This window comes from Hippoglossus stenolepis, chromosome 12, assembly GCF_022539355.2.
Source record: "Hippoglossus stenolepis isolate QCI-W04-F060 chromosome 12, HSTE1.2, whole genome shotgun sequence".
NCBI lineage: Eukaryota > Metazoa > Chordata > Actinopteri > Pleuronectiformes > Pleuronectidae > Hippoglossus > Hippoglossus stenolepis.
In genome coordinates, this window is record NC_061494.1 from 20,792,133 (window position 1) to 20,812,106 (window position 19,974).

The following is a 19,974-nucleotide window of genomic DNA, read 5'->3' on the forward strand; positions in this document are numbered from 1 at the left end:
TTCCTCTCCATACGACCTCTGACCCTCTGTTCTCATATTTTGGACATGAAATATGTTACATATACACTCGACATGTGTGGTTGTGTTGTTGACCTTGACTATTTTCTGACCCTCATGCAGATGCAGAAGAGCTGAATGGTGTGTGTCTGTGTGTGTGTGTGTGTGTGTGTGTGTGTGTGTGTGTGTGTGTGTGTGTGTGTGTGTGTGTGTGTGTGTGCAGGGCCTCTGAATGAGAACTTAGGGACCCGGAAATCTGTATATAGGCCCTGGACAGACCAGCATTATAAATATTTATGGTTTTACAAAGCCAGTATTTGATATTTAGACGAGAACTGAGGATACTTCTGGATGAACTTTAAGGTTCTGGGAAAAATGTAAAATGTACAATAAAGGATTCAGTTGCACTTGAAATGAATAATAATCATACCAGCAGAGGTTTTGTCTCCTTCTCATTAAGACACTGTAAAGTGATCTGAGTGGTCATCAAGACTAGAAAAGATCCTTATAGATACAGAGCAGAATCTAGTTGTCAGGATTCATTGTGAGAAACAATAAGAGACTCACACTGGAATTTGAATAAAGAGGCAGCGGAGAATGAAAAACAACAATGATTTGAGTATGTAATGACGTAAAAAATTGAATAAATGAGACGCAAGTATGTTCAGGATAACTCGTGTGTGTGTGTGTGTGTGTGTGTGTGTGTGTGTGTGTGTGTGTGTGTGTGAACTGACCAGCTGTCTTCAGACTGAGGTTTTCTCTGATCTCCTCGTGGTCACATGGGTGTGTGTAGTCAAAGATGCTCTGACCAGTGAGCTCCACCTGAAAGATTTAAAACATTTAAACATTTCATATAAAAAAACATACAGAAAACACAGGTTCAGTTCTGGATGTTTCAAACTACCTGCAGAACCAATGCTAGTGTTGCTGCTAACTGTACATTTGTACTTAAGGTCAGCAAGTCGTCCCACAGTTGCCCCACACTGGAGCTATTTGCTTTTCACCCCCTCATTCAGCCCAGAGAGCTTAATGAACTCAGACCTTCTGCATCTATTCAAAGGCTTTAGCAGGAATAAGCAGCTCTTTGTATCCTGAGCTCCTTCGCTCACAGAGGAAAGTCTTTATCTCGCTGGCGTCCGTCACACCGGGTAACGGAGGCAATAATAATAATCTGGGATATGAGAGCCGTGGACTCCTCCCACTGCTGAGGTGGTCACCACCGAACCAAACCGTGTGGTTTTCCAGGGGATAGAAAATGCTGAGTGTGTTCAGTCTGTCACTGAGCAGCTGCTGCAGGTATGAGAGGAATTTCACACAGACACAACAGTCTGCTGCGGTTTATCACAGGATGATGATGATGATGATGATGATGTACAATTAAGTTTAGTTCAGTTTTTTTTTGTGTGTCCGGTAAATCATTCTGTGAGCTTCTTTGAATGGTACAAAATGAATTGTAACTTAGGAACTAATAGATGCTGTGTTGGCCTGCAGCTATTTTAATTTGTAATTTAATTAAATTATTCACTTTGTTAATTAACGTCTCGTGAAAGCAGATTTTGTGTTTGCATTAGAATTGTTTTCTTTGATCGATTAATGAAATAAACCCATAAAGTCGCTATAAAGCCCAGATCAGAAATAAAATTCAAATCATTTAAATGTTTTTGTCCTGTTGTGTCGTCCCTGACGTGCGATGTGATGTGTCTGCCTGTGTGTCGAGCTGATTCCACAGAAACTTAACTCCCATTTACAGACTCGTGACTTCCTGACCTTTAGTGTTTGCTGCAGCTTAAATATAACTCTCGTCTGCACGTGACCGATTCCTCCCGGTGTGTGTCTGCGGTTGTGTGTCTGCGGTTGTGTACCTGCGAGAGCCCCATGAACTTGTTGATGTTCTCGGACAGGAATATCATGTCGCCGTCTGATGTTACCACGGTGACGAAGCCCTCCAGAGACTTCAGGTACTGACTGTCCATCTGTCCGTCCTCGTCGTCGTCCTTGCTGCTGCTGCTGCTGCTGCTGCTGCCGCCTGGGGAAGAGAGAAGACGGCAGGGTCACACTCACAAATCTCATTCAATGATTATGAATTAATATCATTTTATACGTGTGTGTGTGTGTGTGTGTGTGTGTGTGTGTGTGTGTTGTTTTCTCTCTTGAAGCTTCGGCTCGGGGCCAAAACAAACCAGTGCAGCTTCTTCCTGCCGCTCCCGATCCACAACCCAGACAAATTACACCCAGACCACACAATCATTCGTGATAGCACCAACTTAAAGAAACATAAATCAACCAATTAAGTTCAAATACGTACGGTTCAGTATCCAAACATTTACACACACAGACTCCAGTTTGTCCAGGGTGTCTCAATTAAAAAAACACAGCTCGAGAGGGAAAGTGTGTGTTTGTGTGTGGTTGTGTGTGTGCGGTGGCTTCACGCTGAACAAAGCCCAGTAGTCGATGGGGGTGGAGGGTGGGAAGCTTGTAATTCCTCTGGTGTGCTTCCCTGAGATAAGAGAGGCCAGTTCTCAAGGCTCCCGATGAGGCCAGGGGCTGGAGTTTGGAGCCGGGCCCAGACAGCGCTAACCTCCGGTGGAGTCCGGAGCGTTCTCATGGGCCCCAGGGAGCTGCCGAGACTCTGGGGGCCCAGTCCAAACGCCAGCGGCACCTTTGGCCTAAATACTGAGCTGTGATTAGTGGTCATTTGGACCAAGTTGCACTTTTCTTCTCTCTCTCTCTCTTGTTCTCTGGTTGCGTAACCACCCTGGTTTCAGATATAATGGGGGTGAAGAAAAAAGCGTTTGATAGGGACAGCTGCTGTTCTGATGATTCTACATCTTGTTGTGCTGAGAATGACGACGACGGGATCATACGAGACTCGGATTTAATCCACTGATTTCTGGCAGGATTTCATTCTTTTGCGTTTGTGTCGTGACTAGCTGCACCAAAGTTCGAGACGTCTACATCTTATTTAATTGTTAAGTTCGACTTTATATTCTTAAAAATAACCATTGTTGTGGTTTAGGAGCAGTGAGCTGTGTCGGGTTGTAGCTGCAGGTTGAAAGTATGTTTGAGAGATTGCTGCTCAGAGAGTCTAACTCCTTATCTCACTATGTAAAGGAAAGTGAATGAATTTATCAGTTTATCCAGAGTTTATTTCTTGGCTAATTCGTCCACAACATCTCAACAGTAGGTTTTGAGTGATCCTGCTTCCAGACGGACAAACAAGCAGCAGAGAAAACACAACCTACTTTTTGGAGGTAAATATTTTCATTGTCACTGGAAAGACACTCAACACGGATGCAGGAAAAACACAAACAAACACAAAGGAGAGCAAATAGGAAAAAGAACAAAAGTACTCTGGACCAGCTGAGACAACACAAGACGCTTGAACCTAAAAGACAAACTTTACTTCTTAGACACAGACGTAGTTTGGGTCTGAAAAGTTTGACATGGAACAGAAAACACTGACGTCAACATAAACAATCACATCAAACCCGATGAAGAGACAGAAGTAACAAGACGCCCACGACGAACGGTAAAGAATCACAAAGACGATGACAGCTGCTCTTACAACTTAACGTCTGTAAAAAGATGATCTGAATATGAAATGACATAGGTTGATATATATATAATTGATATAGGTTAAATGAGGAAGATGCAACAACCATGGATTGTAAACAAAGATGGACGATGCATCTTAACTTTCTCCCACTAAAAAGATATGAAACTATTTAACGTCTCCTTTTTTTTTGTTTGGTCCCAGATGCTAACAAGGAGGAGGTGGGGTTTATGACCTATACTGCAGCCAGCCACCAGGGGGCGATAGAGACGTTTTGGCTTCACTTTTGGGAGCCGTCATGTCGTCCATCTTTATTTACAGTGCAGCTAACGTCTCCGTCTTTAATCAGTTTTTTATTAATTGTTATGATGAGGTTACTGCACAACTACTAGGCCCTTGGTGCATGTTAAAAACACCTTGAACCATAAGTCGTGAAAAAATGGAATTAAATAAATATCGACTCCGGCCCCGAAAAGCTCTAATTGAGCGGCCAACAGCCAATAACAAGCTGCGTTGAACTAATCACTGAGAAAAGGTCCAATCACATCCTGACGACCTCCTAATCTGCACATCAGTGTTCTTTGGGCTGCAGCAAAGCTCGCGTTGCATAACAGACGCGTTCCCTACAGCAGCGTGCACACGTGCATGTGTGGCGCCAGGGCAGCTGTGTGTTATGGCTAGCAGGGGTAAAGCCAGCAGCAGCCCAACGATGGGCAGAGCTCTTCCTCCCCAATCTCTCCCTCCATCACTGAGCAATCAGACGGAGCTGATAACGTTCTATCTGCCGCTGCATCTCCCTCCTCACCCGATGCTTTCCTACCCTCATTACATCCTCCTCCTCCTCCTAATGCCTCCTCTCTTTTTCATCTGTTTTCCTTCTCCTCCTCCTCCTCCTCAGCACAAATCCTTCTTTATCTTTGTGCATGTTTGATAAAACTCGTCGAACCTTCTACCGCTGGACTCAAAGGGCCAGTTCATCCAAATTATAAAAACTGGACACAGGGGCATCGTTTCTGAATCGGTTTTTAATTTGTCAATGGTTTGGTCGCCTCAGGTTTAAAAGGCAGATATCTCAAGATCTCGTATCATGAAACCGAAACTATCTGCAGAAATAGAAACCACAGGGGTTAAGTTGGAAAACTCAAAGGTTTGCATGGGAGGAAAATCTGCTGCTGCAACATTAAAGCTCACAGCACATTTAGAGAAATTATAGCAAAATATATAATTTTATCCGAAATTTCGATGAAACTACAACTAAAATATTTTTGCTTGAACTTGCTTTCAAGTTTAATTGATTTATGTTCACTGCTTTTAACCGTGAAACACTGTGAGCTGCTCACTCTGTAGAAGTAAAGGTCTAATTAAGAGTGACTGATGACTCCACACCTCAAACGAGACAGGAAGTGGCAGTCACCGCAGTTTAACAAAGCACCGGCTGTTTGCATCATCATTTATGTTTTAAATCGCTGGCAGCAAACACGGTAAATTGCTTAATAGAAACACAATGAGCAGGACATCAAACGTTACATAACAGGAGAATAATGTCAGAGTTACAGATACAATTAATGAAAGTTTCTTCCTGTTCCACCAACAGGTCGTTCTCTCAAAGGCTTGTTCAGCAGCGAGATATTGTTTGAACCTGATTTTAAAATGATATCGTCATCATGTTAAAAACAAAAACCTAGCTGCAGGCCAGACTTATGTAATTAGGCAACAGATATTTTCAAGAATGATTTTAAAGCTGTTCAGGTTTTGAAGGTTGAATCTTTCTCATTTCAACAAGCGTCTCTCTCTTGATGCACTTGTTTTGTCCCCGAGCTGCGGCGTTGTCGACCGACTTTGCTGCAGCCGTTTCATTTTGCTCTTCTCTGATCTCACTTGGAGACGCAGACGTTGGAATTCCAGAACAATAGGTCAGTTTCTTTGTCGAGCTTCCTCCGCTGCTAATTTTAAATAAGACGACAGGAAGGGGGAGAAAAAACGTCCAACCTTCTTACTGCGCGCACACACACACACACACACACACACACACACACACACACCCAGACACGTGTCGAGATGGTCAGAGAACGTGTTAGAGGTAACCTGCCGCCATTTTTCTTTGTGTAACACATGCAGACGATGTGTGTGTGTGTGTGTGTGTGTGTGTGTGTGTGTGTGTGTGTGTGTGTGTGTGTGTGTGTGTGTGTGTACCTGTGGCGAGCAGCTTGCGTGTGCGCAGGAAGCTGATAGCCAGCCTCATGATGGAGGCCTTGTCCAGGTGGGAGCTGACGTTGTGGGGGAGCGGCAGCTGGTGAGCCAGCTCGTAGAAAACCTCTGTCTCTTTGCTGCGTCGGCATCGAGCTGCGTCCCGAGACTTCTCCTTGCGACGCTCCGAGCTGCCCCTGCAACAAACAGGGTTACACCTTCAGGTTGTGACACTGAATGACACACTGTTGTGATCGAGACTCAAATAATTAAATTCTTGATAATCACACTTTAAAGATTTAACTGTATCATGTAGCTTTAATTCTTCTGTGAGAGACACTTTGTTCATGTCGTACAAACTGCTGCTGGCCAACTTCAGCACAACAACAACAACTCTTCATGTGATACACATGAGTTCACAGTGAGTTTCACCAAAGTTCACTCAAGTTTAAACACTATGAACTTTTCACTGTTAATACCAGGAAATGTTTTCTTCTTTATAAAAAATCCTCTGGAAGTCACCCATTTTATTTTATTACCTTCACCAGGGAGGTTATCCAAGTTTGTCTGTCTGTTTGTCAGCAGGATTTTATAAAACAAGAAAGAACTTCTATTTCTATTTGAATAAACAGGTGAACAGATCTTTATTTGCTGCAGGTCACTTTTACAGTTTCAGAAAGAAAAGCTGCATCGAGCATCCCCACAAACAAACAGCCCATTTCTAACATGTTTAGAGCCGACACTGCAATAAATTAAACTTGATGCTCAGTTTTTCCATTTCTTAACTTTTAATTGTTTGCGTCTCTGAGACTATTTACTTCTTTTTTATTCACTTCTCGTCAGACCCACATAACTCAGCGTGTCACACGTCATCCACACATGTGCACAAGTCACTCTGTGCTACTTATGCAAACCAAGAAAACCTGTTTCCTCAAGATGAAACAGGTTTTCACACAGGTTTTATGTTGTGTTACAGCTGATGAGAAAACTTCACACTGACCTCAGACACACACAAGAAAAAAAAGGTGTGAGAAGAAGAAGAAGAGCGAATGTTCCATCACTTCACTTGTTTCCATCAGAGTCGAGTTAATGAAGCTCCAACACACACACACTGCATCACTCAGAAACACACACTCTAACACACACTATCACTAAGATACACTAACATGTTTTATAATCCTCTCACTACACGATGATAACGTCCATGTAGCGAGAGCAAAACTCACAAATATCTCATTTAAAGTCGTCTTTTAATCTTCAAACGATAAAAACCTGATAAAAGCCTTCAGAAAGAAAAGAATGTCTCATTTTGATCGGAATCATGTTTTTCTTTGTCTTTAAATTTAAAATAATATCAAAAATCAGTGTTGAATTTTGAACAAGCAGAAAACCCTAAATATGGGCACGATGCACAATAATACAAACACAATAACACAATAACTCTCTCTTTTTCGCTTTAAACCATTTATCTAATCACAATACACAGTGCAACCATAATGTTAACATATATGTTTTTAGACATAATATATCATGTTTGTTTGTGTGTTTACTGCTTCAATCACTTCCCTCTGTTTCCTTTGCTCCAACACTTAACAGCAGAATAAAAGATAATATTTAAAGAGTGACTGACGGCACAGAGTGCACGTTGTGTTTGTTTGTCTTGTTCTTTTTCGATTTGGATTGAAAACAAATTCAGCCACATTCAATGTGAACTTTGGGCTGAGCGGAGGAGGAAGAGGAGGCTACGTGTTTGGAGCGGAGCCGCGAAGAACGGTGGGGGGACACACGCTCCACGTGAACCATACAGGTTATAAAAGACGACAATTTGTTTTCAACAGGAGACATCAAAGTGGACGAGGAGCCTGCAGGTGATTATTTTCATTTCCTGCAGGTTGATTAAAGCGGATAAAAGATATTCACTTCAACAATCAATCTGAGGTCATACGTTAAGATTCTGAGTTCACTCTGTAGAAAACACACGAGAGCTGCAAGAAGCCCAACAGATCAGGTCCAGGAATAAACTCCAGGAATATCTGTTTCTGTCTCCGTGAGCCAAAATGAAACGAGTCGGATTCTGATGTCGAAGCTCAAACTCACAGAACGTCGACACAAACCATAGAAGGACATCACACATGGAGTTTGGCTTCATCTGGATTCTGTCTCACACTTTAACACTTTCAGCAACAACAGCAAAACTAAGATCTGACCCTAAACCCTGCAGGAGAAGTGAGAGGGGCCACAAATACATCAGTTATCTCCACCAGGGCCCAATAATAGAGTCTTATATTCAATCAAGCTGCACCGAACGTCAGACATTAATATACTCTCCCATAATTCCACGCTGTAGTTTTCATGTAATCCTGCTGACAAACAAACGGACAGAGGTGGAAACATAACCTCCACGGTTGAGGGATTAATAACTTGCTGACGAGCGGCAGCACCATGATGTCATTTCTCCGGTGACTCATTCAGGTTTGTAGAGATGGAGACAAATAGAAAATACGTTGCAGCATAGTTTCATTATTTCAAATGACACAGAAACAAGCTGCTAAATAAATATTAAAAAGGTGGAGCAACGACGTGTGGAAAGTCTGTTTAATCGTGTACAAAAACTCTTGAGTGGTTTTCAAATGTGTCATTATTTCATGATATCTTAGAAGAAATTTGGTCGCCTGTCGGGGGTGAAAACTTTAAATCGTTAAGACGTGTTAACGGAGTGACGAGGCGGCGACGGCCTCACAAAGACTCCACCCGTCACCTGAGAGTTTTTATTCCACAACAAACTGACGGCTGGATTTCAAATGTTGTGTTTTAACACCAGAGAAATCTTATCAATTTAAAGTTAAAAGCCGGATCTGACCAAGATAAGTTCAGAAACCACAACAGACGTCTCTGCTCTGATGAACTCTACATGCCCTCCTCTCTCTGTGGTGACTGGGTTTATCACCAGAGGATCACATCTGCATCAGACCTGCATCATGCACCAGAAACAAAACACGACCCGGAGCGACAGGAGAAAAAGGTTTCTGCAGGAAAAGTGAACTTGCCGGGAAAAGATCAGCTCTGTGGCTCAGACCTGAAAATCACAAACCTGATAAATCACGGAGCTGAAGTTATCGACTAAAGAGCTCGAACCTCCACCAAGAGACGACTTCCCGTTTGTTACGTCTGAGGTTGTATTCGTTTGTACCTACATTGCAAACATTGTGTGCAGGTATGAGGATGTTGTAACCTTAGCGGAGGTGGACGGCAAAAACTTGTTAACAAGAAGTTTTCGATGTGGAAACAAAACCGAATCTCGATCTCGACCTCAGAGAAACAAACATGTGCACAAACGCACAATAAGGACAAGATGGTGGACAATTAAGAGTCGGAGCAACAGAAGCACCATTATCTCATCTTATCCAGAGGACGTCTCATCAGTGCGTCTCCCTGATTTAAACTCATTAACCTCGACTGGCGCTCACCAAAAACCCTCATTACTGACGAGCCAGCAGCTCAACCATCTCCTAGGTGTGTGTGTGTGTGTGTGTGTGTGTGTGTGTGTGTGTGTGTGTGTGTGTGTGTGTGTGTGTGTGTGTGTGTGTGTGTGTGTGTGTGTGTGTGTGTGCAGTGCCAGTCTTTGATTGTCTGGGGCCATTGTTGCCTCAGGTCGCCGCAGACGGTTTCAGGATGCGAAACAATGGGAGTCCCGGCGCTTCACCAGGGCACTGAGCCCTGTGATGCACTCGTTGAACCCTCCGTCGCATTCACATGCACAAAATCCACCAAACCGAGAGGTTTTCACTCATGAATCCACCGGCTCATTGTCTGTTTTCAGGACAAACACTGGAAGGAAAGGCGTCAATAATTTGTTAGTAGCTGAAATTATGTTTTATTATGAAATGTCTGCGATTTGACTTAAAATCTGGGCATTTTTTCCCTGTTTGGAATGTGACAGTTTTGTGTTATTACTTTATTTTCAGGTTTTGGGAGGAGAAGCCAGTCGTGTCATGTGATATCTTTCCACTCGTAGCAGTAAACGATGCTGGAGTGTTGTGGAACATACCGCCTGATATTTACAGACTTTATGTTTTTGGCATAAAAACTAATCTAACAGTTTAAAGTAAAGGAGTTATCCATCATTTTTGAGTTTTACAGCATTGACACGTTATCTTTTAACATCTCTCTTGACATCTCAAATATCTCGTCTCTCCCTGCAAACATTCCATGAACCCGGGTCGTTGATGGCAGATCCGTGGCTCAACCTCTGCAGTTGAAATGACAGACAGGCCGCAGCTAAACCACAAAAACAACCAGACTCACAAAATATTTAAATGATAAATTCATATCATCTGTCTCACATTTTTCATTTCGGTGATTTATTTCAACCTCAGACGTCTCAGTGTATTTTTTTATCTGTGTTCCGTCAAATGACCCGACGCCACATAGCTCAGCAAAACCTGTGACGTAGTTAGTTCCAGATTGATTCATTGATATGATCAAAATAAAAACTGATTGATAAGGAGCAGTTTCTCTCACGGAGCTTGTTGACGTGCGTCACGTGTTAACTGTGACATTTCCCCAAAGAAACGTGATCTCACATCGTCTCATTTCATCGTAATGATCCACAGAATTTAAAATGATCCAACAATTCTGTTAGAAATGAGAGAAAAACTAATTTCAAATGTGTGTTTTTACTCCTCTCTGCCTCTTTATTCATCTCACGACCGTCGCTGATAATAACTGTGGGTGAGCCAGTTAACAACAGCTGCATCTCAACCAGCTTCAACAGTGAAACAAGAGTAAACTGCTGATCAGCATTTTAACTAATATTATATAATAAAAACAATGCATCACTCGCAGAGACATTTTTTTCTGCAGAGGTATCTTTGTTTTTTGATATTTTCTGACGATGCATCTGCAGGTTTACTTCAATTAGAGTTTAAATGTCGGACTTTAACATGTAACTGTGCGTTTCACATTTAATTCTAAGTGGTTGTTCTTGTGTTTTTGCGCGAGTGAAGGATTTGAGTTCTTCTTCCACCGCTGACGGACAGAGAGAGCGACTGTGTGACAGACAAAACATACCTGACATTCTGAAACCTCCGTGTCAGAAGTAACGCAGTCACTCTTAACCACAGAGACTCACACACACAGACAGACACACACAAACACACACAGCATATGGAGCAGTGGTGACAGCAGTGTGAACTCAACGGTTAAACGTTGTAGTGAGAACTGAATGTTTCCGTTTTCTCGCCTCGACATTAAAAACTAAAAATGATCGATGACCATCGACACGTAACTCTGTGACGTCTGAAACATACGGTTCCATCATGAAAACAAGTCGACACACACACATCTGTTTGAGTCTCTGTTAGTTTTACCAAATATTTCCTCTTGAGATTATTCTCCAGGGGGCGATAGAGGATTTGGCTTCACTTTTCATGTCGTCCATCTCATTGTTCTTTCCCTGCAGACTTTTAATTTGAAATGTCTACATGAGGGAAGATTAACCATTAATCAAAATAAAAGCCAGAGTGAATAAATCAATTATAAATGTTATTATTGAAGTTAGCAGCAGAATAGTGAGGATGACACTATCAGTCTCTTCTGATCTTTGTAAACGAGCAAAACTACTTAGTTTCTATATTTGCTTTCTCTGCATCGTCTAATTTAAAAAAGTTTATTTCTATAGAAATCATTTAAAGGACAAACGCTGGACTCTTCCTTTTCTGTTTCACAGCGAAGGCGTCGGACATCAACCCCCCGCCCTCAACGCCTTCTCATTCTGTCGCTCTCTACCGCCCCCCCCAGCGTTTTCCAATCACTTCTCTCTCTGTGATTAACTCGTCAGTCGGCGGCTGCACGGGGGGGGGGGAAACAGGACGACAAACGCTCGAATCTGAACGAAGCAAACAGAAACGATAAGGCGAGGACGGAGCTGCTGCTCTGGGCTGTCTGCTGGTGTCTCTGCTCGCAGTAATGAGACAGTTAACACAGTTTTCCCTGCAGCGCCGCACAAAGCTGCATCTGTTCCCGACTGCATGCAGACCTGAGGAGATCAAGTGTGTGTTGTTCAGGATTATCAGGGACCGCATCAGCGCTCATGTAGTAATGAGAGAAAATGAGCCTCGTGTGCTTCCGTCACTGTGAGGTGGTCCTTTAAAATAAAACTCTTTACTTCTGCTCGTGTCCCATTTTTGTTTCTAAGAAAATTGTTATACTAAGAAGTATAACAAGCACATGTGCTAACTCGGGCATAAATGAATCTTTAGGCCGACATGTTATACGTTAAAGTTATTATCGTGTAAATATAAATGTAAGCGAAGGTAAAAACACATTAACCGTGCAGACTAAGAGAAGTGGGGATGATTTGGACAAAAAAAGAAAAAGAACAACAACAGTTGAAATGTTAACATCAGAATAGAAAATAAAAAAGGTTCTATACAATAATAACACGACTCTGTTTTACATTTCTGTAAATAAATGAGCTGTTTTCAACTTTTCACTGTGTAAAACTCACAATATATTTGTGTTAAGTTTGGAAGAACTGTCAAGTATATCAATTTAGCATCAGCAGCTTAGTCACAGTCTAAGGTTTGAACTGTCACAATAATTTAACTGTATTTATAAATTTCATTGATTCTCTGAATTGTCAAACTGAAATCAGGAAGAAGAGATTCAACCTTGAAGATAAAACTAAACTTACTGAACTTTACTTTCTACTTTATTTGTCTGACAGTGAATCAAACTCTCATGCAGACACACACACACGCGCGCGCACACACACACACACACACACACACACGCACGCACACACAGCTCTGGTTACAGGATCTGTTTCCTATAAACAACTCTTGGCTTGTTATCACAGCAATCACATGGACTGAAGGAGTTACAGTGTGTGTGTGTGTGTGTGTGTGTGTGTGTGTGTGTGTGTGTGTGTGTGTGTGTGTGTGTGTGTGTGTGTGTGTGTGTGTGTGTGTGTGTGTAGGACAGATCACAGGTACTGTAAAGTTACATAAGATCTCCATGGATCACTTTGCGTTTCTCTCTCCCTCCTCTTGTCGTTTCCATCGCTCTCCGCGACTTCAGATTTGACAGATTTCCCTGATGTTGACTGAAGCGTCTGACCGCACCTTCACCTGGGGGAGGATTAGTATCTCTGGTGTCTCACAGAGGTCGGGGACATGTTCAGCAACAAAAATTCCACAACTTTCTTGTTTATATTTTTCATGCCTTTCGCTGAATAATGGGAAAGTTCAAGTGAAATTAAAGGATCATGTCCCATCTTAACAAAACAGAGTAAGACGCCCACATGATCAACGAGACAGTTTGATTTCTGCTGTTATTCCTCCGCCTGTTGTTTTAAGCGATTTCTGAACCAGGCTTCATGTGTTTGTTCCATTGTTTCATTTGATCTGGTTAGTTTTGTTTTCACGTTGTAATTTAGGGACTAAAGAATTTTGTCCGACATGCGTACGTCCTGTTGTCATCACCTACGTGGGCTGCGTCTACCGGTACTTGACTCTGATTTGTGGACGGCGTCTGACGTGGGCGTGTTGTCAGTTGGGGGGGGTTTTAGTCTGAATGAAGTGGTTGCCATGGTAATATTGATGATATTACTCCCAGCATCAGCACCTTCAGGTGCAGTACTTCACAGTACTACAGTACTCCACAGTACTACAGTACTCCAAACAAGTTCAAATGCACCAAATAAACGTCCTAGTGGTTCAAAGATTATATCGTCGGAGGTGAAGACTGCAGCTGCTTCCTGTTCTTTTTCTTCTTCTATTGTTTAATGCCGTCTCTACTTCCTGTGATTGGTCCAAAAGTCCAAACTATCCAAAAACATGTTTTCACTCTGGAAACCAATAGAAACATGGTTCAGTCTGATCCAGACCCAGAACACCTCTTCTCTTCGGACTAAATGTTGGTGTGTTGGTCTGGATATTTGATATTTAGGTTCCGACTAAACTGAAAAGTCTGAAGGTTTAACGTCAGTGAAAAGTATTAATGACAGAAATCAAATGTCATCCTGAAAAGAAACTTTATCCGAGGTTTACATCAGAAATAAGAAGGACATAAAAACCTGTGTCAATTTAAAACTGTTGGACTCCTCCCTGAATTTTTTTCATACTTTTCATTTATTTTTAACTCTGAATAAAAGATGATATTTTCCTCTATTCAGAGGGTCGAGGGTCAGAAAAGGCCGAACAAGCTGCCCACACCCTAAATACACACACACACACACACACACACACACCTTTCCTTGCTTACAGTGGGTCTTCCTGTACTTGTGGCGCCTGGCCGAAACACAAACACTGAGCAACAATACAGCACTGGCTAATCTGTGATCCTGAGGAACATAGTTCTGGAAACACAGCCAAACACACACACGGACACACACACACACACACAGACACAGACACAGCCGAACAAACAGCTATCCCAGACAGGGGCCCCGAGTTCAGCTCAATCAGGGGAAGAATGATGTGGGAGATTGCTGATGATTCTGATAGTCCATGAAAGAGAGGCACACACACACACACACACACACACACACACACACACACACACACACACACACACACACACACACACACACACACACACACACACACACACACACACACACACAGAGAGCGAGAGAGACCGACACACACATTCTGGCACAAACAAACACATCCGCCCACGCCACGCTGATGGTCGGGATAGACTGGCTGATTGAAGAGAGGCACAGAGGAGATGGAGATGGAGAGAGAGAGAGAGAGAGAGAGAGAGAGAGAGAGAGAGAGAGAGAGAGAGAGAGAGAGATACCACAGGTGGTGTTAGCTGGGAACCTCCATCAGAATATCAAACATGCTGCACGGCCCAGATTTACCTGAGTCGTAAATCAAATCACATACAGAACATTTATAGAAGTCGTGGTTGGACTGGGACAATAATCCAGGCCGTGAATTTGACTCCTTTCCAAAACAAAGCATCAAACCCCTAATTCTGTAGGTTAACACTATTTATTAATGTGACGGTTACCAGACTAGTAGAAACCGTAACTCACTGTCCTCTGACATCTTTTCAATGACGTCATCTTTGTCAAGTGCCATAAGAACGTTCTTCTCTGTTGCCACAACCAAAAACAGTGAAAATATGATATTTCCAAGGGCTTTTACTTTGAAATTCGACATCTTATTATTGCTGATTAAGTCAACAGTTCAAGGCCAAAAAGACCATGAGGCCACCAGGAATTGTCCCGGAGCTCCAGATGTGCAGGCCGCCGCTGACAGCAAGTAGAGAACAGAGGGAACATGTGTAAGAGACAAAAAATGTCTCTTTTACAAGTCTTGAGTTTGTCTTTCACATATGAAGAACGCACCCTTTTAATTTGAAACATCTACATGAGGACGGTCTCTGCATGAAAAAGCAGAGGGACGCCCCGTGTTTCATTCTGCTCTGGTGTTCGAGGATGAAGTTAGAGATGTGATAACAGAGATAGGAGGAGAAAACAGCCTTTCATCAGCTTTCATGTCCTGAAATGAAAAGTGAAAAGAGGAATGACTGAGTGTAATCTGTAGGAAAAGGATTAGTGAGACTTAAAAGAGAAAGGAATGCGAGTCTCGGACTGTTGCTCACTTCCTCGGCTTCTCATTTAGAAGTTTACAGGTTTACAGATTTCACTTTGCAGTGAAGCCCGAGTTTGTGTGTTTAACATTTAAAAGAGCCTTAAATATTAATTTCTATTTCTCTTATTGGAAACTATAGTGATCGATGTAAAAATGCATCAAATATAAAACATATGAAAATCTGTTGCTTTCTGAATGATCTGATGAAGTTTGGGTAATTTTTCTAAGGGTTGACAACATGTAACAAGTAAAGCAGAAATACTCAAGTCAGTACGAGCTGCAGAAAGCCTGTTAAAACATCCAGAAGGTTTTTAACGTCCCGGTCGTGCTGCTGCTGCGGATTAAAAATGAACACATCTGGTTCTGCTGGCCTGGAAAGTGTGTGTCTCTACCGTTGTGTTCTGCTTTTATTCTCTTTTTAATGCAAATTGTTGCGAAGAAAAATGAACACTGTTTTTCTTAAGTTTGTGTATTTTTTCCCTTTTTGTCGGAAAAAGACAGACCATGCACTTTTTTTACATGCCCATCAAATATCAAATACTATTTATGCCTGAAGATAAATTCCTTTAACTTTAACTTTTACTCCACCCTGAGGTCATATTGGGATTCTTATGATTGCTTCTTGGTTTAAACAGTAGCAGGCAGGTGGTGGTGGCCATGTTCAGTCCCACAAACAGTAAAACCACATGGAAATGCTGCATGACTCAAGGTTCAAGGTTGATCTGCAGCCAGAGTTCACATCCAACAAACACACAACATCGACTGTGATGACAACGAACTAAAAACACCAGAAACAAAGAGCTGCTTCCAGCAAGGAGCTGGAAGTTGTGAAAAGTTGTCTGTTAACACGTTCACGAGTCGTGGGGCGATGTTCCAGATCAACACTTGTGAAACTGAAACAAACGCCTTCTCTCCAGCCTCCATGTTGAGGGGTGAGACCGCCCTGACGAGGGTGAGACCTCCCTGACGAGGGTGAGACCGGGGTGGGGTGGAGGAGTCCTGGAGCCCGGCCAGGTGACACACAGAGGATCGTGGCCATTTTGGTAGCAGAGGAAGTAAAAGAACGGGAGCTGGCGGACGGGAAATAGGAAATGGCAAGGAGACAGAGTTCTGCCGGAGGAGAGAGAGGGGAACGTAAAGGTCTGGAGGAACGGGGGCGGCATGGAGCGCGAGGGTGGGGGGGGGGGGCAACGACAACAAAGTGAGCGAGCGGAGGCAAACAGAGCAACGGGGGGTCCGGGATAAATGTGAGAGAATGTGATACGCACAAAAAGACACAGAAGAATAAAAAATACAAAGACGGACAGAATCAAGGTTGAAGAAAAGAGGGCGGCTGAGAATGGAAGAGATAAAAATAACAGACCCCCCCGCTGGGTTCCCCTCACCGAGCAGGGGCTTCTGGGAAACACAGGGGACCCAGGTTGACACCGAAAGAGTTTGAAAGCAGGATATAAAGTTTGATTCCTGCCGTCAGAGCCACTGACGTCGACTCTGATAACGAAGGGGGAACTTTAGAGAAACGTCCATTTCCAAGAATCGTTTTCTCACACGTGTCGTTAAGGCCTCGTACAAACGACTCTTCTCCTGTTGTTGAAAGTCGGAGAGTCTCCTTTGGCCACAGCTTCATATTAACATGTGAGATATTATGTAAACGGTAAAAATCCCAAAACAACAGTCGTTGTTGTTATTAGGGTCATTATATAAAACAAAACTAATCAAAACAAATCTGTTTTTTATCCATTTATTGCTACTTTAGCAAACGTTGTATTACATTGGCAAACAAATTGTTTTATACAAAAAGAGACTGTGGGAAACTTCTCATTTAGTATCTTTGGCAACTTCCTTTGCTTTTTTTTTTTTTAAAGATTCCAGTGTTTTAAAAGAGTAAAACTTTAACTTTTATCAAACTTTTCTTATCCAAAACTTTGTATGGGAACATTTTTTTGTGATGCAATGAACATTAGCTTGAGCTTTAAAAACATCAAGTGGCTCTTTTACCTATCGGAGTGAAACAATCCCAGTAAACCACAAGAGTCACACAGCTGGAAAACAGACAAACATCTGTATCTCTATCTTCTCCCTCATAACCCACAGTCTCTCTCTCTCTCTCTCTCTCTCTCTCTCTCTCTCTCTCTCTCTCTCTCTCTCTCTCTCTCTCTCTCTCTCTCTCCCTCTGCACCCTTTCATCTCTTCTTTGTCTCTATTGTCTCCGTCTGTTTCTCTGAATAAAGATATTTAAACACAGACAAGTGGAATCTCGTTTGATTTGAAAGAGGTGACTCAATCAGAAGATGTTTTAAATTTCTACTTGATACCAGAGAGTTCAGCTCAGGCGCAGGAATCATTAGGTCTGTGACAGATGATTCTTATCAAACCAGCATCAGCGCTCTGTGCCGATGACGACTTCCAAACAAACCCATTAGTGCGAGAACACTGAGGAGGAGACTCAGGATTACAAACATTTGATCTAACATTTGATCCTCTAACAACTTCAACAACTCACTCTGACATTTTCCAGACATTTTACGAAAAGGGCTGCAGGAAAAGTTCCAGAGCAACTGACTCAGACATTTGTGTTCTCACATGCAGAACCTCCAGAACATTCAGGAACATGTCTGGATTCAGTTCGCGTCTGAAAACTTTTGCCGTCGAGCTTTAGACTTTAAAAACTGCCTTTAGGCTGGAGTTTTTGAGGAGGAGTTTTTGAGGAGGAGTTTTTGAGGAGCTGCATATTTCCTGCAGATAACTTGATTTATTTTGTTAGTTAGTTAAAGGAGAAACACATCCGTACATAACCTATTCATATATGTTTTATTATCGTTATTATACTGAACTGTTGCATGCATTTAATAGGTCACTACTTTTATAGTGTTATTTGATTCTTGAGAAGCACTGTGCAACTTTATGAAAGGAGTTTTACTAAATAAACTTTACTCACTAAACTTTACAAGACGTCGTCTTTTAAAGTACAAACACTTGAGAACTGAAGGACACTAACTGAGATTAAACCTTCTTAATCACCTCTAATAACTCTTCTCCTCTGTCTACATGAGGAGGCAGTAAATCCGCTCTGAGCTGCACTGTATTTTCTGGACGTCTCTCTCTCCCCATCTCTCCTCACATTCTTCCCAGGGCAGGTTGGGCGACCGCTGTAAGTGGCGTGATGTTTGGGTAGAGCCGGGGAGGCCGGGCCGACGGGGGTTAGCACACAAAGGAGGCATGAAGGCGCTGAGCCAACCGGGCCCCGGTCCCAGAGCCCGACAGGCCCATCACGATGCGAGCGACGCAGCTTCTCCTGCGCTTTACTCGCCTGTCTTCACATGCCTCGTCCGTCTGTGTCCCCTCCATTATCTCTCTGTCTTGTTTAACAACTCCCCGTCCTCCCTCCTGCTCTCCCACTCTTGTTTTTGGCAGCCCTCCCTCCTCCCCTCTCTTACCACGAGCTTGCACAAAACATCCGGACACAAAAGGTGCAGCGACTGCTCCTAATGAGCAGCAAACCACAGAATAAGAAGCCAAAGCTTTAAACTCATCTGTCAACATTTAGCACCACACAGGACACATTCAATCACACACCTTGTTATGTAAGAAGTGCAGAAGCAGGTAAATGACTGAGATTTAAAAGCCACAAAGACCATGACTGTAAACTACAATCATTACTCAACTGATGCTTCCATTATAGTTCTTTCAGACGTGCACTGAATCCAGACATGTTCCTGAAATGTTCTGGAGGTTCTGTGTGTGAGAACAAATGTCTGAGTCAGTTGCTCTGGACATTTTCTGGAACTTTCCCTGCAGCGTCTGAGTAAAATTTCTGGAAACATGTGAGAATGCAGCAGGAAAATTTCTGGAAACTTCACAGTGAGCGAGTTGATGAGGTTTCTAACACGTGACGGACGTGAAACTGGAACAATACAAATATCTCAGGATGAAGAAGAGGAGACATACACGTAGAAGACGAAGACGTCCACTTGGGAAGACGAGGAGATTCCAGAGCTTTTCTGCTGCTTCTTCATATGTGAAACACAAACTCCAGAAAATGTCCCGACACTATTTTCGGGACATTTCCCAGAGTTCATGTCTGAAAACAGTTTTACTTTACCGATAGAGTAGATGTTAAAGAGACGTTTCAATATGTCAGACTTTATTATACGTGTGTAGTTTGATGTCACGTTACAATTTTCAGGATTTAAAACAGCCACACAACTTTTAACAAGTTTTAATAAAAGAAAAATATGATTATTTATCAGGAAAAGGGTCAAATGAGAATTTATAGCTATTTGAGGTTAAATCGTTGAAATGAATGTATTTGTGTTATTTTTCTACGAGCAGATACGGTGACTGAATAAACTGTTACACATCCACCTGCTGTGATAATGGCGAGAGGCCTGAAGACGAGCGGGTCAATCTCTCCACAGTCGAGTCGTTTAAACGCGTCTGGCAGCCGCTCCGGACTCTGACCTTTGGACATTGTTTCCAGAGGAATCACACGATGAAAGAAGCAAGAGGGCTTCGACTCAAGACCTCGACTTATTTCTGCTGTGGGTCGGCCAGGATGCAGAAATAAAGCGTGGCTGCGTGTCGATGGGTGTCGATGTGTGTCGCTATGGTGACGGGGTGTGGCAGCTC

At 42.6% G+C, this 19,974-nt stretch overlaps 2 protein-coding genes across 4 annotated transcripts in view; both read right to left on the bottom strand.

Annotated features, from left to right (window-relative positions):
* The window catches only part of epas1b (endothelial PAS domain protein 1b), a 42,214-nt gene that overhangs the window by 17,640 nt on the left and 4,600 nt on the right, over nt 1–19,974 (bottom strand). For both annotated transcript variants that reach the window (XM_035171709.2, XM_035171711.2), the window contains exons 2-4: nt 5,744–5,934; nt 1,860–2,023; nt 732–819 (exon numbers count right to left, since the gene is read on the bottom strand). In XM_035171709.2, the coding sequence (XP_035027600.2) occupies nt 732–819; nt 1,860–2,023; nt 5,744–5,934 (443 nt within the window). The remainder of the gene's footprint in view (nt 1–731; nt 820–1,859; nt 2,024–5,743; nt 5,935–19,974) is intronic.
* LOC118118579 (protein kinase C epsilon type) overlaps nt 13,963–19,974 on the bottom strand; it is a 56,658-nt gene continuing 50,646 nt past the window's right edge. For both annotated transcript variants that reach the window (XR_004697975.2, XR_007034772.1), the window contains exon 16: nt 13,963–13,988. The gene's annotated coding sequence lies outside the window, so the exon portion shown is untranslated. The remainder of the gene's footprint in view (nt 13,989–19,974) is intronic.